Genomic DNA, 22,883 nt, shown 5'->3' on the forward strand with positions numbered 1-22,883 from the left:
TGGTGGCGAACCCAACTCCGCCTGGCCTGGAGATCCAGACTGCATTTTACGGTCCCCAGACCTTTAATTGGTCTGAGGCGGGACTTCAACCTCATTGAGGCAGGAAGTCCCATCCAATGGAGCTGCCTGCCAATCAGCCGGCTGGCAGCTCTTAGTCCCAGCAGCGCCACCGGGAGCGGTCGCCACTGCTGGGACTGCAGACCAGCTTCGAGAAGAAGAGGAAGGTCAGCTACGGGAAACGTTTCTGGGACCTCGCCAGAGGTGATTGGTCGGGCCCTGGCGAGACTAGGATGGTCAATTGGGGGACGGGGGCGTGCTGGATTTTGGGGTGGTTGGGGCATCAGGAGCGGCCCTTTGTTGAGCACAGGTTGCCCGATCATGAGGACCCCTCCCCCCACCCCAGCTCATCAGAAAGCTGCCTGCTTTTATCAGGCAACTTTTCTCATGCCTGGGCTGCCTGACTGGCTGAGGGTAAAATCCCCATGGCAGCGGGTGAGGCCCTTTAGTGGCTGTTAACTGGCCACTTAAGAGCCTTGATTGGCCTGGGTGGGTGAACTGGTTTTCTCCACTGCCGCCCCACGTAATATGGCGATGGAGGCAGGAGCAGGTTGGGAAGGGCCTCCCGAGCCCCTCACTCTATTTTACACCCCCCCAACCCCACCGCCACCAACCCGCTCTTTGGGGGAGAGTAAAATTCCAGCCAATGACTCTAGGGCTCTATGAAATGTTCTTCACTCAGCAAATGTACACCACCCCAGTGTAGAACCAATCACTCTACTCGTTTGGTTCAGTACTGTTCACTTGCAATCTACCCAAATGGTTGTCAGTTAACAGTAACCATTTAAAACTGCGGTCCTGACTGTGGATAATACACAAAAGAGCAGCATCTGTCGCACTCAGAATCTGTTGCAGCAAACTGTGGCACTAGCATATCCCACAGATGCTAAAGAAGGTTGAGATTCAGGTCGTATAAAGGTCAATGCATTTTATTTTTATTTGGGGGTGTGAAGGAGAATCATTTCAGAAACTAATCAGTACTGTCATCAGGAGTTTAGTAATTAATGGAGACGTGAAATTTTTATGTAGCCACTCTAGTAATTTTTTTCCCACTAGGGATTTCAGGACAACATAAATAAGTATGTGATATTTTTATACAGTGTCCATTTGAACTGTGAAAAATATACAGCAGCACAAATCCAGGTTCTCTCCTTCCAAACTGGAGTGGCAAAACAATGTGAAGAACCGGTGCTTACAGGTCTGTCACTGATGGTGGATACAATTTAAAGTAATAAATTAAATCACATTGACATTATTGAACAGAGAAGTATAATTAGAAGATTTATTACTAAACTTTAATGATATAAAAGGGCACATGCAGATCCTTGTGCATTAGTGAGAAACTACTTCTAATTTTCCTCATTGTGCAATGCACTTCCCTCACCCCCAGTTGCAAAATGTTCACTTTTGTCAAGTAAATAGCGTCCTCGACCCTCGACTCTGATTGGGAAAGAAATAAGCACCTTTTACCTACCTTCTCTGCATGTTTATTCTCCTCACGAATTTGCTCTGTTTCGTCATCTTCCAAGTACTGTCCATTATTCAGAACCCAAGCAGCTGTTCTCTCAACTGGTGACATGGTAGCAGTCTCCACCGGTGACTGGACCTGCATTGATTAGAGTCAAACAATTAACATGAACTTTTACATGTTGCCAGAGAATCACCATCACAATCAACAGGACCTGGCATTGGAGGAAGTGTAGTTTCTCTCTCTCTCTCACTGTATTACTCTGTACTAAAGGCCTGCTGGGGTATAAAATTGAAACCCGACACGGGCCCGACCTGACCACAGCCAACCCGAACCCGACCCAGGCCCCGAAACCTTTAATTTTTTTTTGCCACTCGGCCCGACTCAAATATCGTTCATCCATTCCGGCAGCAGGCTATTCCTGCAGATGGAGTTGTGGGGAATCATGGGTGAGCCTGATCCCGTGAGTTCCTGGAGGCAGCACTGTCCAGCCTGACCCGACCCAAGCCTGAATTCTGGACTTAGAATATAGACCCGACCCGGGTCTAGTTGGGTTCGGGTCAGGTAGCCAGGCTTTACACACCAACTGCAGATAAAGTAAATCATACCAAAGAAATGCAGCAACTGTGTGGCTAATTTCGCAGATCAGTGATGGCCAACACGCTGATTTCAATAGCCTATGCCACTGTAGCACACTTAAAAAAACAGCCACAGGATATTCCAAATGGAAACTGCTAATGAGATAGATGCACATCTCCTTACAATATGGGGGAAATATTCAAATTCCAAGTTCAGTGTGCTGTTAGTGTTAATCTTAAGTTTTTATTCACTCAATATATGTGAACCTTTTGTGGGGGAGGGGAAATTTTGTGGTCATCCAGTTGAAAGATCCAGGTGTGTGCATTAGGAAGGAATAATCTCTCTTTTCCATTCCCAAACCAAGTATTGTGAGGCTTAAATAGAGAATAAAACTCCCTCCAACCTGCCACAACTTTCAGATAAGCACCCCGACAGCACCAGTGTGACTTTTCCACTTCCCTGTGTCCAAGTCAAATTTGCTAATTCAGCAGCAAGTTGTGGAAAGTTCAGAGCGTACACCCATTATGAACAAGGTGGGAATTGTCTCAGATTCACTGAAATAGGACCCCAGTAACCAACCAAAAGCCAACTTTCACCTGATTAGTCTGGGGTGGATTCAAATCCAGGGGCATAATTTGAAAGCCTGTGTTCCAAGTAACTATGCAAGCCATTCCAGAGAGAGAGAGTGACAGACAGTGAAACAGGGTGACAGTAAGAGATACGAAGCATTGTGGAATTAAAATTATCTATCCTCTTTGCTACTAAGTAACTCCAACCGCACAAATGCAGACACCAGCTGAGGGCAGTATCTGTCACTTGCTGTCAAACAGCCTGCCAACACAAACTGTTCAGCTTCACAATGAAGAATGACAGTTTAGCTGAGGTATTTGGAGGCCACCAGCATCTGCAGAACTTTACTCCAACAGGAGCTGCTACTATCTCCAGAAAGGAGAGGAACTGGAGATAGAGGGAATAAAAAAATAATTCATCTTATAATGTGTTGTACAATTTCAGCACTGGTGGCCTGAAGAGGATTCCTCACCTGCTGTGACTGCTGCTGTCTATGTACTGCCCGGACTTTCGGCACAGGACTTTCCCCTTTTGATGAGCTTGATGGTTGCCGTGATCTGTTTTCAGTTTGTGGTGGTTCAGGTGATGTAGACGGTAATCCTGACATGCTGCCCGTGCTTCTCTGTGATGCACTAAGTGGTAATGAATGAGGTGCTTTCACTCGGCTGCTGGGAGCTGACAGTTCTGTCCTGCGGAGCTGTGAATGCCCAATGCTATTCTGCCGAGGCAATGCCACTGGGAGATTGTTCCTATCTGGCATGGTGTGTCGTTTGGAGTAATCATCACTATATGTACTGCGTTTGGCAAAGTCCTCAATGCTGCTATTACTTGGGCCACTCAGTTTGCTGATCAGCTCCTCACTGTTGGTGTGGCTCCGAGAGCTTGTGGAGCTCAGGTTCTCAGAACTGGAGTCCATGCCAGCTTTACTGCTTCCTGCTGGTGGGTTGTTCAGCTGGTAAACAGGGTTTTGGAAAGACAGAGGCTGCAGGCTGTTCTGCTGACATAGAGCTGGATGTAGAGGCCTGCGGATCTGAGGAGCACTCTGTGCCCCGCTCTGCACCTCTCGGAGTTGTTTGATGTTTGCCATATGTGTAATTGAGGCCTGGCTGCCAGTGTGCCGTACTGGCACATTTGGCAGAACTGGAACGCTACCTGTCCCATGAGTCACTGTAGTGGTTTGCAGATCCACAAGTGATACACTCCTGCCGTTATGAAGGATGGACTCTTCTTCATCCCTGTCGGAGTAAGTCATGCTCTGTGTTGAGGCTGGTTGGCCTGCAAAGTGCTGCTTACTGTGCAAAAATGCTTCAACGTTCTCTTGAGTTGGAGATTGCAGTTTCTGCACATCACTGGAAATAAAAACAAATTAATTTTTTGTGCACCACACCGAATAAAAAAATCTATTTTCCCACCTTCACTTTTTATTTACAGTTCTATTCTCCCCCGCACTCCTCAATTCCCTCAGACCAGACATTGTTGGTTATTCCCTGATCAAGGTGGCAAGTAGTTGACCTGTTTGACGACCTTTGCTGTCTTCACAGCCACACGGGTAGGAGAGCTGCCTGTACTCTAGTCTCTGCCATTCAGAAGATCATTGGGAGCTGAGAGGGAGGCAGAGTGTGATGCTTTGACAGATTTAGTTTTCCTATAGCAGTGTTGTCCAATAGAAATCGCTGACAAGATACAGATGTGGTAACTGCAACACTGTTTTAGCCATATACACTAATTTTAGCAGAAACATCCTTACATCCAACCACATGGGACAAGTAAATGTATTTCACATGTGTATATTTATTTAAAAATCTACCACCATTCAGTAGCTAAGGAAGAAAAGCACTCAAAATGGATCAAAGAAACACACACACTCTGCTTTTCGCCTTACCATGTTATCAACAAATGCACATCATGGTTAAAGTACACAGGCATTCTCCTTCTGAATGAGCATTGATATCACATCCAGTAATAGTGCCTATTTACGAATCAGAAATGCAGTCAGCCACATCAAGAAGAGAATAAATCCAGACCCAGGCTCGGGTCCTTCCAGCGGCAGACCTGTGAGGAACCTACCAGGGAGAAAATAAATCCAGACCCGGGCTCGGGGCCTTCCAGCGGCAGACCTGTGAGGAACCTACCAGGGAGAAAATAAATCCAGACCCGGGCTCGGGGCCTTCCACTTACCTGGAGAGCTTCGGGAGCAGCGGCAGACCTATGAGGAACCTACCAGGGAGAAAATAAATCCAGACCCGGGCTCAGGGCCTTCCACTTACCTGGAGAGAGTCGGGAGCGGCGGCAGCGGAGAGACCTGTGAGGAACCTAGCGGGGAGAAAATAAATCCAGAACCAGGCTCGGGGCCTTCCACTTACCTGGAGAGAGTCGGAAGCAGTGGTGGACCTGCGAGGAACCGACCGGGGACAAAATAAATCCAGACCCAGGCTCGGGGCCTTCCGCTTACCTGGAGCGAGTCGGGAGCGGCAGCGGACCTGCACGGAACCTACTGGGGTGAAAATAAATCCAGACCCAGGCTCGGGGCCTTCCACTTACCTGGAGAGAGTCAGGAGGGGCAGTGGTGGACCTACAAGGTACCAACCTCTACGCACTTGAGTTTGAAGAGGGGAAAAAAAAAAAATCAAACCATGACATCACAGGAAAGTGGAGAATTGATTGGCTGGTGAGTATTTGCTGCTTAGGAACTCAGTGTAAACAACTGAGAGTTTAAAAACATTAAAAATATTAATTACAAGTAGCAAGTTGGTAGCTGGTGAGTCTTATCCTTTATTTTTAAATCAGGTTTATTACTATTGGTAAGGTTGTTACTACTATTGTTAGTGTTTTAGTATTGGTAGGGTATATTAATAGTGGTATGGTAGATTAGTATTGGTAAAGTTTAGTATTAGCAGTAGTAAGGCTATTATTACTATTGGTAGGGTTATTAGTATTAGTAGCAGCAGAGTTTATTAGTAGCAGGGTTTAATTGTAGCACCAAAGTTTATTATCTAATAGATAGAGGAATTGACAGGGCTGTTCCAACCACAGGAGTGCACATCCTGTGCTATGTGGGAACTCTCAGACGTTTCTCTGGTCCTGGATAACCATAAGTGCAGGAAGTGTCGTCAGTTGCAGCAGCTTGAGCTCTGGGTTTCAGAACCTGAGCAGCAGCTGGCGTCACTGTGGTGCATCCGTGAGGATGAGAGCATCATGGACAGCACGTTTATAGATGTGGTCACCCCACAGCTTAAGAGTATGCAGCAGAGAGGGAATGGGTGACCACCAGACAGTTAAGAAACAGGCAGGTAGTGCAGGAGATGTCGAATGTGTCTCACTCTTCAACAGGTATTCAGTTCTGAGTACTGAGGAAGGTGATGGTTTATCTGGGGAGTGCAGCCACAGCCAAGGCCATGGCACCATGACTGGCTCAGCTGCACAGGGGGGCACAAGGAAGACTGGAAAAGCGATAATGATAGGAGATTCAATAGTCAGGGGAACAGACAGGCATTTCTGTGGCTGCAGACATGAATCCAGGATGTTATGTTACCTCCTTGGTGCCAAGGTCAAGGATGTCACTGAATGGCTGCAGAACACTCTGTGGTCATGGTCCACATTGATACCAACAACATACATAGGAAGAGGGATGTGGTCCTGCAGAAAGAGTTCACGGAGCTAGGTCAGAAATGAGCAAGCAGGTCTTCAAAAGTAATAATCTACAGTTTACTCCTAGCACCACGTGCAAGCGAGTATAGAAAGAGGAGGACAGTGCAGATGAATGCGAGGCTCGAAAGATGGTGCAGGAGGGAGGGTTTTAGATTTCTGGGACATTGGGACCAGTTCTGAAGAAGGCTGGACCTGCACAGGCCAGATGGGTTGCATCTGAACATAACTGGGACAAATATCCTTGCGGGGCAATTTTCTAGTGCTACTGGGGAGGGTTTGATCTTGGCAGGGGTGGGGGAACCAGGAGGAAATATCAGAGAGGAATACCAAGGTGCACAGAATACTAAGAAAGATAGATAGCACTAGTGCAGGGAATAGTAAGTTAATAAGTGGGGTCAGAGTAAGGGAGAAAGTAATAAAGTCTAAATCAGGGTTAATGTCCATCTATGTGAATGAACAGAGTGTTGTTAATAAGATTGGTGAGTTACAGGCGCAAACTAAAATGTGGAAATATGATGTTGTGGCTATAACAGAGACCTGGTTCAAAGAACGGCAAGACTGGATATTGAATATTCCTGGGGGCTGAAATTTATACTTCTGCTGCCGATTACCTGAGCAATCACAGAGCTATTGCGATATTAAACGCAGCAGCTCATTTAAATGGCTGGGGCAGATTGTCCACCCGATGATGTGGAGGGGGCAGGCAATCCGCCCCGGCAATGGTGTTAGCTGCCTTTGCGCAGGCGCTGACGCCATTTTTAAAGGACTTCGAGCCCTACATTTCAATTTAAATATTGAAAGAAATACTGACTTCAAAAACGTAAAGTGATCCCAACCCTCTCCCACCTCCCTCAATAACCACAGCATTAATGACCTGCTTTCTCCCTCCCAAAGCACTTACCTTGTGCTCCCGATCTTTCCCTCCCCACAGTTCATCAACTTTAAACTTTACCCTTTCCCACCATCCCCTCCACCAATGGTGTTACTCACGCCACTCCCCACCCCCCCCCCCCCCCCACCTCACTACACTGAAAAACTTACTTACTGCCCACTCCACAGCAGAGTTCCGCCTCGGATCCCCAGATGGGGAAGGCAGAGGCGAGCAGATAATTAATTCCTTCATTTACATTTATTTAAATATAGTTCCCGTCTCCGAGTGGGTAGGGCCACCACAAGGCCTCGCCGCCGGCAATATCGGACCAGGCCTTCCCGGCATCAAGGCCGTGGTGGGCCTCTGCTGGAGGCATTTTCCGCCACACCCACCCCACCCCCGCACCCTGCTACGACCTCCAACGTCGGGTGGGGGGGTGGGGGGCGTTCTGTAAAATTCAACCCAATGGGTTCAGGAAAGAGAAAAAAGGGGGTGGGGTGGCAGTATTGATTAAGGAGAGCACTGCAGTGCTGGAGAAAAAGGATGTCCCAGAGGCTTCAAGGATAGAATCATTTTGGCTAATGCTAAGAAACAAAAAAGGCGCAGTTACATTGCTCGGTGTTGTCTATAGGCCACCGCTAGTGGGAAGGATGTGGATGAACAAATTTTCAAGGAAATTACAGAGAGGTGCAAAAATTATAGGGTAGTTATAATGAAGGAGTTTAATTATCCGAACATAGACTGGGATAGTAGTAGTGTAAAGGGCAGTGAGGGGCAAGAGTTCCTAGCATGTTTTCAGGAAGATTTTCGACAGCAGTATGTTTCCAGTCCAACAAGAAAGGAGACACTGCTAGACCTGGTTCTTGGGAATGAGGTCGGCCAAGTGGATCAAGGATCAGTCAAAGATCATTTAGGGGACAGTGATCATTGTACCATAATGTTTACGCTGACTATGGAAAAGGACAAAGAACAATCCAGAGTAAGAATAATTAAATGGGGGAAAGCCAACTTCAATGGGTTAAAGAATAGAACTGGGGCGAATAAATTGGAGTCAAAGGTTGGCAGGAAAAACAGTAGCTGAACAATGGGCTACATTCAAAGAAGAGATTGTTCGGGCACTGTGAAGGTATGTTCCCTCCCTAGAAGGGGAAAGGTTGGGTAAACAAATCCAGAGCTCCCTGGATAACAAAAGAGGTAGAGATTAACATAAAGAATAAAAAGTGTACTTATGGCAGACACCAGGTAGAAAATATTATTGAGAACCAGGTTGAATATAGAAGGTCCAGAGGGGAAGTGGAAAAACAAATAAGAGAAGCAGAGAGAGCATGAAAAGAGACTGGCAGCCAGCATTAAAGGAAATCCCAAAGTTTTCTATAGACATACAAATAGTAAAAGGGTGGTAAAAGGAGGAGTTGGGCTGAGTAGGGCCCAGAAAGGGATTTACGCCGGGAGCCAAAGGGCATAGCTGAGATATTAAATTAATACTTTGCATCTGTCTTTACCAAGGAAGATGATGCAACCCAGCAATGATGAAAGAGGAGGTAATTCAGACACTAGAAGGGTTTAAAATTGATAAGGAGGATATATGAGATAGGCTGTCTGCACTTAAAGTGGATAAAGCATCAGGACTGGATGAGATGCATCCAAGGATACTGAGGGAAGTGAAGGTGGAAATTGCAGAGGCACTGGCCATAATTTCTCCATCTTCCTTAGACTCAGGGGTGGTGCCAGTGGACTGGAGAATTGCGAACGTTACACCATTGTTCAAAAAATGGCGTAAAGATAAGCCCAGCAACTATAAGCCAGTCAGTTTAACTTCGGAGGTGGGGAAACTTCAAGAAAGAATAATTTGGGACAAAATTAATAGTCACATGGACAAATGTGGGTTAATTAATGAAAGCCAGCATGGATTTCTTAAGGGAAAATCATGTTTGACTAACTTGGAGTTTTTTGAGGAGGTAACAGAGAAAGTTGATGAGGGCAATGCTGTTAATGTGGTGTACATGGACTTTCAAAAGGCATTTGATACAGTGCCACACAACAGACTTCTGAGCAAAGTTACAGCTCATGGAATAAAAGGGACAGTAGCAACATGGATACAGAATTGGCTGAGTGACTGAAAACATACAATAGTGGTTAATGGATGGTTTTTGGGCTGGAGAAAGGCTTGTAGTGGAGTTCCCCAGAGGTCAATGGTACAACCCTTGCTTTTTCTGATATATATTAATGACCTAGACCTTGGTGTCAGGGCACAATTTCAAAGTTCGTGGATGATACGAAACTTGGAAGCATTCTGAACTGTCAGGAGGGTAGTATCGAACTGCAAAAGTACATAGACAAGTTGGTGGAATGGGCGGATAGGTGGCAGATGAAGTTCAATACAGAACAATGTGAAGTGATTCATTTTGGTAGGAAGAATATGGAGAGACAATATAGAATAAAGGGTACAATTCTAAAGGGGGTGCAGGAGCAGAGGGACCTAGGTGTTTATGTGCATAACTCATTGAAGGTGGCAGGACATGTTGAGAGCGGTTAATAAAGCATACAGTATCCTGGGCTTTATTAATAGGGGCATAGAGTACAAGAGCAAGGAAGTTATGTTGAACTGGTATAAGACACTAGTTTGGCCTCAGCTGGAGTATTGCGTCCAGTTCCAGACGCCACAATTTAGAAAAGATGCGACGGCATTGGACAGAGTGCAGAAAAGATTCATGAGAATGGTTCCGGTATGAGGAACTTCAGTTCTGAAGATAGATTGGAGAAGTTGGGACTGTTTTCCTTGGAGAAGAGAAGACTGAGAGAAGATTTGATAGAGGTATTCAAAATCATGAGGGGTCTGAACAGAGTTGATAGGGAGAAACTATTCCCACTCCTGAATGGATCGAGAACAAGAGGACACAGATTTAAAGTAAGGGGTAAGAGAAGCAAAAGCAACATGAGGAATAACTTTTTCATGCTTTGAGTGGTTAAGGTCTGGAATGCACTGCCTGAGAGTGCGGTGGAGGCAGGTTCAACTGAAGCATTCAAAAGGGAATTGGACTGTGATATGAAAAGGAAGAATCTGCAGGGTTACAGGGAGAAGGCAGGGGAATGGCACTAAGTGACTTGTTCTTTCAGAGAGCTGGTGCAGACACGATGGGCCGAATAGCCTCTTTCTGCACTGTAACAATTCTGTGATCTGGATTCCCAATTATTCACTAGGGACAAATACACTGGACAACACTGTCCCATGGGGAAACACATGGACTCCACTTGGCATCCCCATACTACACACTGAGAATGAGGAAGTGATGTGGATGATCTCAGAGGTGCTACACTGTATGGTACTGCTCGTTAGTGATCTAACACATTGTGTGGCTTGGCACCCATTCTTAAGGCATAAGCATCTTCATGTCGCATCACCACCCCCTCAGATTTTACTGTCTCCAGGTCAGAAAGCAATTGTGACTGAGAAAAGAAGCAATCAACCTGCTCCCATGAATTCACCATTGCTGTTCTAAATGAGCCTCTGGGAAGTGAGCTGCATCGGAATAAGAAATAAAAACAGAAAATGCTGCAAACACACAGGCCAGGCAGCATCTGTGGAGACAGAAACACAGGGTGAACGTTTCAGGTCAATAAACCTTGATCAGAACTTGGGAGAAATGACAACAGGCACTTCGACCACCACTGGATCCCATCACCCGAACACTGAGCAGCAATTATATCAGGTATGGAGTAACATAGTTCAGAAAGTAGACATAAATAGTAATTAACATGCTTAAACAGCAATCCAATCTTGGTAATGAGAGAGAAAAATTCTTAAAAAGGAAAAAGGAATTCTAATCCCTTTCTTTGAAGGCAAAAGCAACTGACCTAAATGGAACTAATTCCAATACATTTCGGTTGTTTTGAAATTGCATACTTTATCTCTGCCTTCTCCTCCCATTGAAATTTGACACTGTCTGAAGGTTTGTTAGGATTTGGGGGAAGCCAGAACGCTAGTGTCTGTGTCAACAAGAATCTATGGCCCGGAGATTGTGGTCAGCGGCAAAGTGACAGCACTCACCACTGACCTTGAGGAAAGCGATCTCTGTAGCATGGATTTCCCTTTCCTGATGTCAGTTTGAATCTGCCACCAAGTCAAGGGAATCTCCAGACTTCCAGCAACAGTGATATCATCAAGCAAGATAAGCAGCCAATTACACTGAAGTATTCTCTCAGACAGCAAACCAGGAAGTAAAATGCACTGATCATCCATCACTCTTAATTAAATTTTTACAGAAAGCAAAATAAATGATTGGGACATACTCATGGCACTAAGGTAGAAGCTGAAATATCATAAACAAACTGTAAACAAAAAGTGAAATTTTATCATAATGGAGAAACATGAGATTCCACAAATATAGAATTAGCTTTTCAGGAACACTGAGGCTGTACAGCAGCAATTATTAATCTAGTACAACTTTAAAAAGCCAATTACACCTCATCCAACAAGGTGTAACTTTCTCAAGGACTTTTCATTCAGACTAATGGTGCAAAAGGGCCAAGTCCTCATCAGCTCAGTGATTTCTACTTGATTACAGTCTGCAGGTGACTTCAACTATGGAGAAGTGTAGAATCACCTACATTTCCACGTTTAACTTCACCTGTACAGACTCCAGAAGGTGCTATCAGTTTCAGAAGAGTAACAAAGGCAAATGCTGATGGTTTCACCATCATTGCTACAGCAAAATCTCGGCCAATTGATTTGCAATTCATTTGCCCGAAGATAAGAGATTTTTCTGGGAATTACAAGCAAGCCCTTCTCAACCAGGGTGGTTGCTACAACACAGCATGGATGGGGAAGGTTTGACAGCAAATGACCCATTCCTACCTGTCGCCAGGGTCCTCGAAGATCCGCTGCAGTCCAGATGACACACTGCCACTCACATTTGGGGATGAGCTGACATGGTCCCCAAATCGCCGGATCTGCTGCTGAATTGGTGTGGGGCTAGTTAGTGATTTGGTGATATCGCTGAGGATGCGTGGGAGTGGGCCGAGTTTCGCTACGGTCGCCTGTAGAAATGAATTTTCACCCTGGTTGGACAATGCCACGGAAACATCCACATTTTATTGGGTGGAGGATGGCAGTTGATGTGAGCGGATCAGAATGCAGCAGTGCGGAATAACACAACCGTGATGACCATGGTGAAGAAATGAGCAAAAACAATGCAGGAGTCGGGTTTGTTGGGGTTGGGAATGAATGGAAGAGGGGGAGGGGAAGTGGGAGAGAAAGGGGATATAAAATAAATTAGAACCAAAACTAATGTCACTCAAACTGTCTTCAAACTGTCCCACAACATTCAAAACAAACCATGCAAAATAAACATCTAAATGGTTTCTAAAGACATAGCAACTAAAGAGAAGATAAAAGCAGCATCCACCTGAAGGGAGGGAAGGATGGTTGGGAAGGATTGACTGGCAAAGGAACAGAGACTGAAAAACAGCAGTAAGCCCAATCTCTTCATGCATGCAGAACCATTTTAATATCACATACAAATTTAATGCTTCTAGTTTCAATTATCACTTTCAGTTAGATAGAAAGGAGACTGAATTCAGCCTTACCATAGTTGACAAAAAGGAATTATTTGTTTTGGACATTTAGCAACAAATGTTGCTTTTAGTCAAACATCTTCATCCCATGTTTTCCCTCCTAGTAAAGTTCTATCACAGGGAACTCACCCAGGGAAAACAGAAGGGGCTTCAGCTGAGTCTTGAAAGCAACCAGGCAAAGGAATTGGAGAATTTATTACCCACTCTTCACACTAGCTTATGATGGACGATGATTCCATAGACCCTGGCAGCCCCCCTGTACTCTTCAGGTGACAATTAGGAATAATCAATTAATTACTTCCATTGCGCAGAAAGCTTGAGGCCAACTGTGCTCCCCCACCATCCGAGCAAAAATTAGACAACTAATCACAGACCAAGGATTAAACTGGAGGCCTTTCTGGTCCATATGATCAGTCCAACAACACATGGTGCATTTACTCACTGGAAACATCACGAAAGCAAGAACTGATTTTTAAATGCAGCCCAAAAATAAATTATCATTTTTGTCACAGGGAAGTTGAAATTTTTATACCCTCAGCCTTTCTGCTCTTCTGAATGCACGTTGTGGAAGTGGACTGTTTTAACAGGGCGGCACAGCGGGCGACTGAGGAGGAGGAAACAAGGATAGAAACGAAAGACAGGAAAGACAAAGGCAAAAGTGGAAGGCATAGAAATCAAGGACAAGAAACAAATAGGGCCATAGTGCATAATAAAGCTAAGATGACTAAGACTAATGCCTAAAGGCATTGTATCTCAATGCGTGGAGTATTCGCAATAAGGTAGGCGAATTAACTGTGCAAATAGATGTAAATGGATACGATATAGTTGCGATTACGGAGACATGGCTGCAGGATGACCAAGGATGGGAACTGAACATCCAGGGGTATTCAATATTTAGGAAGGACAGGTAAAAAGGGAAAGGAGCGTTGTTAGTAAAAGAGGAAATCAATACAATAGTGAGGACGGATATTAGCTCAGAGAATCCTGATGTGGAATCTGTATGGGTGGAGCTAAGAAAAACCAAGGGGCAGAAAACATTAGTGGGGGTTGCATATAGACCCCCAAACAGCAGTGGTGATGTACAGGAAGGCATTAAACAGGAAATTAGAAATGCATGCAATAAGGGTGCAACTGTAATTATGGATGACTTTAATCTACTTACAGATTGGGCAAACCAAATTAACAATAATAAAACCAAATTAACAATAATACTGTAGAGGAGAAATTCCTGGAGTGCGTACGTGATGGTTTTTTGGACCAATACGTTGAGGAACCAACTAGAGAACAGGCCATCCTAGACTGGGTATTGTGTAATGAGAAAGGATTAGTTAACAATCTTGTTGTGCGGGGTCCCTTGGGGAACAGCGACCATAACATGATAGAATTCATCATTAAGATGGAGTGAGAGAGTTGATTCTGAGACTCGGATCCTGAATCTATATAAAGGAAACTATGAAGGTATGAGGCGCGAGTTGGCTATGATAGATTGGGGAACGTTACTTAAAGGGTTGACAGTGAATAGGCAATGGCTAGCATTTAAAGAGCGCATGGATGAATTACAACAATTGTTCATTCCTGTCTGGCACAAAAATAAAACAGGAAGGGTGGCTCAACCATGATTTACAAAAGAAATTAGGGATAGTATTAGATCCAAGGAGGAGAAATATAAAATGGCCAGAACAAGCAGCAAACCTGAGAACTGGAAGCAGTTTAGAATTCAGCAAAGGAGGAATAAGGGATTAATTAAGAAGGGGAAAATAGAGTATGAGAGTAAACTTGCAGAGAACATAAAAACTGACTGTAAAAGCTTCTACAGATATGTGAAGAGAAAAAGATTAGTGAAGACAAATGTCAGAAATGGGGAAATTTATAATGCGGAACAAAGAAATGGCAGACCAATTAAATGCATACTTTGGTTCTGTCTTCACAAAGGAGGACACAAATTATCTCCCAGAAATGTTGGGGAACATAGGGTCTAGTGAGAAGGAGGAACTGTATGGAATCAGTATTAGTGGGGAAATGGTGTTCGGGAAACTGACGGGATTGAAGGCCAATAAATTCCCAGGGCCTGATAATCTACATCCCAGAGTACTTCAGGAAGTGGCCCTAGAAATAGTAGATGCACTGCTGGTCATTTTTCAAAATTCTATAGACACTGGAACAGTTCCTACGGATTGGAGGGTAGCTAATGTAACCCCACTATTTAAAAAAGGAGGTAGAGAGTAAACAGAGAATTGTAGACCGGTTAGCCTGACATCAGTAGTGGGGAAAGTGCTGGAGTCCATTATAAAAGATGTAATAGCAGAGCAATTGGAAAATAATGACAGGATCGGACAAAGTCAACATGGATTTATAAAAGGGGAATCATGCTTAACAAATCTACTGGAATTTTTTGAGGATGTAACTCGTAGAATAGATAAGGGAGAACCAGTGGATGTGGTGTATTCGGACTTTCAGAAGGCTTTCAATAAGGACCCACATAAGAGATTAGTGTGCAAAATTAAAGCACATGGGATTGGGGGTAAGGTACTGACATGGATAGAGAACTGGTTGGCAGACAGGAAACAAAGAGTAGGAATAAACGGGTCTTTTTCCGAGTGGCAGGCAGTAACTAGTGGGAATCAGTGCTAGGACCCCAGCTATTCACAATATATATATATATTAATGATATAGATGAGGGAATTAAATGTAATATATGCAAGTTTGCAGACGACACAAAGCTGGGTACGAGTGTGAGCTGTGAGGAGGATGTAGAGAAGCTCCAGAATTGCTAATGTTGTCCCCTTGTTTAAGAAGGGTAGCAGGGATAATCCAGGTAATTATAGACCGGTGAGCCTGACGTCAGTGGTAGGGAAGCTGCTGGAGAAGATACTGAGGGATAGGATCTATTCCCATTTGGAAGAAAATGGGCTTCTCAGTGATAGGCAACATGGTTTTGTGCAGGGAAGGTCATGTCTTACCAACTTAATAGAATTCTTTGAGGAAGTGACAAAGTTGATTGATGAGGGAAGGGCTGTCGATGTCATATACATGGACTTCAGTAAGGCGTTTGATAAGGTTCCCCATGGCAGGCTGATGGAGAAAGTGAAGGCGCTTGGGGTCCAAGGTGTACTAGCTAGATGGATGAAGAACTGGCTGGGCAACAGGAGACAGAGAGTAGCAGTAGAAGGGAGTTTCTCAAAATGGAGACGTGTGACCAGTGGTGTTCCACAGGGATCCGTGCTGGGACCACTGTTGTTTGTGATATACATTAATGATTTGGAGGAAAGTATAGGTGGACTGATTAGCAAATTTGCAGACGACACTAAGATTGGTGGAGTAGCAGATAGTGAAGGGGACTGTCAGAGAATACAGCAGAATATAGATAGATTGGAGAGTTGGGCAGAGAAATGGCAGATGGAGTTCAATCAGGGCAAATGCGAGGTGATGCATTTTGGAAGATCCAATTCAAGAGTGAACTATACAGTAAATGGAAAAGTCCTGGGGAAAATTGATGTCCAGAGAGATTTGGGTGTTCAGGTCCACTGTTCCCTGAAGATGGCAACGCAGGTAAAATAGAGTGGTCAAGAAGGCATACGGCATGCTTTCCTTCATCGGACGGGGCATTGAGTACAAGAGTTGGCAGGTCATGTTACAGTTGTATAGGACTTTGGTTCGGCCACATTTGGAATACTGCGTACAGTTCTGGTCGCCACATTATCAAAAGGATGTGGATGCTTTGGAGAGGGTGCAGAGGAGGTTCACCAGGATGTTGCCTGGTATGGAGGGCGCTAGCTATGAAGAGAGGTTGAGTAGATTAGGATTATTTTCATTAGAAAGACGGAGGTTGAGGGGGGACCTGATTGAGGTGTACAAAATCATGAGAGGTATAGACAGGGTGGATAGCAAGAGGCTTTTTCCCAGAGTGGGGGTTTCAATTACTAGAGGACACGAGTTCAAAGTGAAAGGGGAAAAGTTTAGGGGGGATATGCGTGGAAAGTTCTTTACGCAGAGGGTGGTGGGCACCTGGAACGCATTGCCAGCGGAGGTGGTAGATGCGGGCACGATGGAGTCTTTTAAGATGTATCTAGACAGATACATGAATGGGCAGGAAGAAAAGAGATACAGAACCTTAGAAAATAGGCGACATGTTTAGAGAGAGGATCTGGATCGGCGCAGGCTTGGAGGGCCGAAGGGCCTGTTCCTGTGCTGTAATTATCTTTGTTCTTTGTTCAGTGTGATTTGGACAGGTTGAGTGAGTGGGCAAATACATGGCAGATGCAGTATAATGTGGATAAATGTGAGGTCATCCACTTTGGTGGCAAAATTAGAAAGGCAGATTATCTGAACGGCGCCAGATTGGGAAAGGAGAAGGTGCAGCGAGACCTGGGTGTCCTTGTGCACCAGTCGCTGAAAGTAAGCATGCAGGTGCAGCAGGCAGTTAAGAAGGCAAGTGGTATGTTGGCCTTCATAGCGAGATGATTCGAGTACAGGAGCAAGGATGTCTTGCTACAATTATACAAGACCTTGATGAGACTACATCTGGAGTATTGTGTGCAGTTTTGGTCTCCTTATCTGAGGAAGGATGTTCTTGCTATGGGAGTGCAGCGAAGATTCACCAGACTGATTCCTGTGATGGCAGGACTGACGTATGAAGAGAGATTGGGTCGATTAGGATTGTATTCGCTGGAGTTTAGAAGAATGACAAACCTACAAAATTCTAACAGGACTGGACAGACTAGATGCAGGAAGGATGTTTCCGATGGCGGGGGAGTACAGGACCAGGGGTCACAGTCTAAGAATAAGGGGTAAGCCATTTAGGACTGAGATGAGGAGGGATTTCTTCACCCAGAGAGTGGTGAACCTGTGGAATTCTCTACCACACAAAGCAGCGGAGGTCAAATCATCAAATATACTCAAGAAAGAGTTAGATAAAGTTCTTAGGGCTAAAGGTATCAAGGGATACGGGGAGAAAGCGGGAACGGGGTACTAAGTTTGGATGATCAGCCATGATCGTATTGAATGGCGGTGCAGGCTCGAAGGGCTCAATGGCCTACTCCTGCTCCTATTTTTCTATAATAATGTACTGTTCTATGCATTGGATCACGTCATATGGGTTGGTTTAATAGTTCTGATTCTTATTTTAAAACTTTTAAAAAATGAGAATCGATTTGAACTAGGTGAAGGGGCAAATCTGCTGATGCTTCTATCTTGCCCCCTCCCGTAACTGGATCAACAACCTTACAGCAAATTTCTATCATAATATTTCACTATGAAATAACAGAAAAATGCATTCAGCAAAACCGAAGGGGCTTTGGTTTCAAGAAAAATATTCTTATCTATTCCACCATCCAACACATTCTCAGTGACCATTGCTAACCAACAGCAACAACTTGAATTTACAAAACACTTTTCATGTAATAAAATATCCCAAGGCACATCACAGGAGCCGTTTGGCTTTGCATCGTTGCCGACAATTCACATCTACGACTCATCTCTGGTGACTCTGTACAGGAGCATCATAAAATAAAAATGACACCAAGCTGCATATTCCGTCAGATGACCAAAAGCTTGGTCAAAGAGGTAGGTTTTAAGGAGTATCTTAAAGGATGAAAGCAAGGTAGAGAGGCGGAGAGGTATAGGGAGAGAATTCCAGAGATTAGGGTCTAGGCAACTGAAGGGGGGACCAACGGTGGAGATGCTCAAGACGCCAGAATTAGATGAGCGCTGAAATCTCAGAGAGGGTTGTGGGAGAGAGGAGATTACAGATAAAGGGATGGGCGAGGCCATGTAGGGATTTGAAAACAAGGATAAAAATTTTAACATCAAGACGTTGCTTGACTGGGAGCCAATGTAGGTCAGTGAACAGGACTTGGTGGGAGTTAAGACACGGGCACCAAAGGTTTGGATGGCCTCAGGTTTAAGGAAGGTATTATGTGGGAGACTAGCCAGGAAAGCTTTGAAATAGTCAAGGCAAGAATGAGGTTTCAGCAGCAGATGAGCTGAGACAGGTGCAAAGGTACAGAGGGGAAATAAGCAGCCTTAGTGATGGCACGAATACAAGGTCAGAAGTTCAGCTTGAGGTCAAATATGACACTGAGGTTGCAAACTGTCTGGTTTAGTCTCAGACAGGGAAAGCAGTAACTTAAGGACTAGAGTTTAGAGCATGGACCAAAAACAATGGCTTCAGTCTTCCAAATATTTAATTGGAGAAAATTTCCGCTCATCCAGGATGTTGCATAAGCAAACTAATAATTTAGCAATAGTGGAGTCAAAAGAGGTGGTGGTGAGGTAGAGCTGGGTGTCATCAGCGTACATGTGAAAACTAATGCTAAGAATAGCATGTTTAATTTTTATTCACAATGGGGGTACAAACCCCTCTAGTTTGCTGATTCTGCTGAGACATGGAAAACTCTCCAGTTTTTGCTTCCCCTAAGGGAGGTAATCAGGTCTGTGCCTCTCTACATCAGTGCAGCTCAGATCAGTCCCTCAGTGCTCCAATGCCGCCCCACGGAATATCCCATACAGTACTGCTCTATTATCTGGCAACATCAATACAGAGTGTTTTCCTGACATCCTGAAGTAATATTGTTCAACCTCAATACAACGTGATCAATCACACAAGTGATGCTCCAAAATTCCTTTAAAAACTAAGGTTAAAAAAGTCTCAATTTATAGAAATAACATTAGATTTTAACAAATTATGTTTTGTCTCTTAACTACTGCACCTTAAGGTTCATAATTCAATCACTAAAAGATACCTTGTCAAGCTGTGACACCACCTCCCAGAGCAGCGAATGGAGGACTGAGAGCTCACGGCCTAGGTCAATATATCCTTCAAATCCTGGCGTGTTAGAAATGGTGTCTGGGTTTGAGATTTCTACCAGAAAACGTTTCATCCCACTCCACTCATGTTCCAGAAAATCATTCATAAATGCCATGTATTCCTCTTTGTTGCCAAACCTACAGATATCAATGGGAGAGATCAAAGGACAAAATGCAGTCCCTGTGGGAAATGATGGATGGGTTTCAAGTATTTGTGACTTGTGTAGCCTGCAAAATAAAGTGAACTTCCCTGGCAGCTAAGCGAGGCAAAAATCAGTTCTTAACACAATCTTTCCTTTGATCCTGTTGAATAACAGAACAGTAATGTACAATTAGAGTTCATACCCCAGCCTCAGACAAGGTGTCAACCACATTCAGAAGTCAAACAAGGTAGAATCACCCATAGATTTAGTATTGCTACGAGTGCTTCTATATTTTTAAGTATTGTTGAGGACTCATATATTTTAGAGCTGGACATTGGTTTATTTGTGGTTTAGAACTGAAAAGGAGTCCATGGATGCTTTTTTTTAGCTGGGTCACTGAGAGGTCTGGCTTTGAAAACAGTTACTGGAAGGCACCAGTTTTCAAATAATTACCCAGCAGGGGTTGTTTTTTGACATGGGAAAGATGTTTACAGAGAAGTGACAGGTCAAGATTATAGAGGTCAGGAGGCTTGTCTCTTGTGATATTATTTACAGTTTCGCTTTGGACAGTGAGTTCGGATATGGACAATAGCTTGAAAGGACAGTTGCAGAAAACTTGCCAAGGGGAACAAACCACCCCAACTCAGTCTGTTCCAGCAGTTTGGAAAAAGCCCATCAATTTTCCATCTCTCGAGGAGCTGAAAAGCAAGTGTAAGAAGCAGACTAAAACTGTGGCTGTATTCCTCCTGTAAGGTCTGTGTCTGAAACCTCTGTTGCTGCATTTCCTGGAAGCCTACCCAAACTGATCTTCAACATCGCCTGAAAAGAACTGTTCTAGGAAGATCCCAGTGAAAGCCCTCTATATGCATTTGGGATGCCAAACCAATACAAAGGACATCTTTCCATGTTGTCTCTTTCTTTTTCAAGAATTAGCAAGTAATTAACCCTAGCGTTTTCTTTGTTTTTTGTAATAGAGTTCTAAAACACAAATCCCTTTTATTTTTCCGTTAACTAGTGTGTGTGTGTGAGGAGCTAAGGTAAAAAGGGAATTTTAACATTTCAAGCTATGTCTTTATGCTTTACTTCATTACTGGTTAAGACTTGTTAAATAAAAAATTATCAGTTTATTATAGAAAAAACTAGGTTGGTGTGTTTTATTCTGAGATAAAAATAGATTCTATGATTGACTGTATCGGTAAGTGGGAAAAAAATTAAATATATGTTGTGACCTGTGGAGAAGTGATATTGAGAACTAGAACACTGCACTCCTCCCGCCTCGGTCATAGCAGTATATATACTTCAGCTTGAGATTACAATAACCCTTTCCAATATCCATTATTTTATACATAAACTATCTGATCCCCTCAATTAAATTACTCACTGTCTGATATCCATTTAGATCCTAAGCTATAAAAAGACACATTTGGTACACTGCAGCTATCATTTCAATCAACTACAGCACACGTAATATACAAGAAAAAACAGACACACAAAAGGAAGTAATGTGCCACACAGTGGAACAGTGTAATTGGTAAAGAAATCACGTACTTGGTGAAATTGGCAAGATTCTGGATGACTTTGGCGATGAGGGTCAACGTACGGGATGTTCGATCATCCGGGTACTCCTGCATCAGGCCAAAGAGACTGGGCGACATAATGGCAGGGCAGAGGAAACGCAGAAAGAGTGAGGCACTGATTAGGCGTTCGCTGATATCGTGCTTCCCACGATTTAAACACTGCTGTTTCCACGAGGCGAAGACTTCTTTTAGTTCGCGCGGAAACACACTGGAAAGAAAGCAGGAAAGAAGGAGTGGCAGACAAGCCAATTTTTGATCCACACAGACCTTGATCTTGCAGTGTGTTAAATCCACAATATTGCTATTAGACCAAACTGGTAAATAATTAAGCTCATCTCGTCACAACTTATCAGCATTCTTTTCTGTTCCTTCACATTTTGCTTGTATTCTTCCCTCAGTCACCATAGATGGAGCTAAGTTCAAAGACTTCTCTAAGTGGCTCTCTGTTTAAATGTGCCAGGTCCGTGAAGGTATCTCAACCATAGCATTGATCTGTCTTCCTTTTTTAGATGCTCACGACTTTCCTCTTTTTACTTTAGTTTGGCAGTGTTTATATTTTCTCATTCTGGGCGTGACCTGACCGAGATAGCCATTTAGTAATCGAATAAAGCATCCTATGTTCTCCAGAAAATTTCTGCAGAACTCTTACTTCACAGTGGGCAAGAAGACGGAAGTTAGTATTGGTGGCAGAAAATATAAATTCAACATTGACAGATTACAGATAATCTACATTACTTCAAAATAAACAAGGCAACATACTGCCTCAGCTTCCACCCACCAGCCTCCATATTCAACGGATCATCCTCCACCATTTCTGCCACCAAACATATCTTCCCTTCCCCTGTCAGCATTCCAAAGGGACCGTTCCCTCCGCGATACCATGGTCCACTCCTCAATCACCCCAACACCCCCTACCTACCCTTCCCACAGTATGTTTCCATGCAAGCCAAGGAACACCTGTCCTTTTACCTCCTCCCTTCCCATCATCCAGGGCCCCAAACACTACTTCCAGGTCTAAAAATAGTTTACTGGCACTTCTTTTAACCTACTATACTGTATTCACTGCTCATTGGGAGACACAGATTGGATAACCACTTTGCGGAACACCTACAAATGTGACTCCTGAGCTTCTGGTTGCCTGACATTTTAATTCTCCATCCTCTGATCGTTCTGTCCCCGGCCTCCTGCAGTGTTCCAATGAAGCTCGAGGACCAGCACTTCACCTTTTAATTAGGCACTTTCAGCTGTCTGGACTCAACACTGAGTTCAGAACTTTCAGATCATCAGCTCTGACCCCATTTTTTTGGCCAGCTGCTGGTAATGATTCTGCTATTCCCAATTACACTTCCTCTGGACTCATCTTTAATTTCTTTACTTGCCCCATTATCATCTCCTTTTGCTTTGCACCATCATCCCTTTTGTTATTTTATCTTTCCTGTCTTCCACCCTACCACAACCTTCTCCTTTGTTCTTTCCTCGTTTTCCCTACTTCTGTGTTTACTTAAAACCATCTCTTTCCAGTTTTGATGAAAAGCCTAGAATCTTAACTTTGTTTCTCTCTCCTGACCTGCTGAATATTTCCAGTATTTTCT

General features: G+C 44.0%; 1 protein-coding gene across 8 annotated transcripts in view; it reads right to left on the reverse strand.

Annotated features, from left to right (window-relative positions):
• rasal2 (RAS protein activator like 2) overlaps window positions 1-22,883 on the reverse strand; it is a 466,188-nt gene that overhangs the window by 20,280 nt on the left and 423,025 nt on the right. For all 8 annotated transcript variants that reach the window (XM_068037871.1, XM_068037872.1, XM_068037865.1 and 5 more), the window contains 5 exons: window positions 21,263-21,499; window positions 19,508-19,709; window positions 12,049-12,251; window positions 3,147-4,023; window positions 1,532-1,663 (listed from right to left, as the gene is read on the reverse strand). In XM_068037871.1, the coding sequence (XP_067893972.1) occupies window positions 1,532-1,663; window positions 3,147-4,023; window positions 12,049-12,251; window positions 19,508-19,709; window positions 21,263-21,499 (1,651 nt within the window). The remainder of the gene's footprint in view (window positions 1-1,531; window positions 1,664-3,146; window positions 4,024-12,048; window positions 12,252-19,507; window positions 19,710-21,262; window positions 21,500-22,883) is intronic.

Source organism: Heterodontus francisci, chromosome 8 (assembly GCF_036365525.1).
Source record: "Heterodontus francisci isolate sHetFra1 chromosome 8, sHetFra1.hap1, whole genome shotgun sequence".
NCBI lineage: Eukaryota > Metazoa > Chordata > Chondrichthyes > Heterodontiformes > Heterodontidae > Heterodontus > Heterodontus francisci.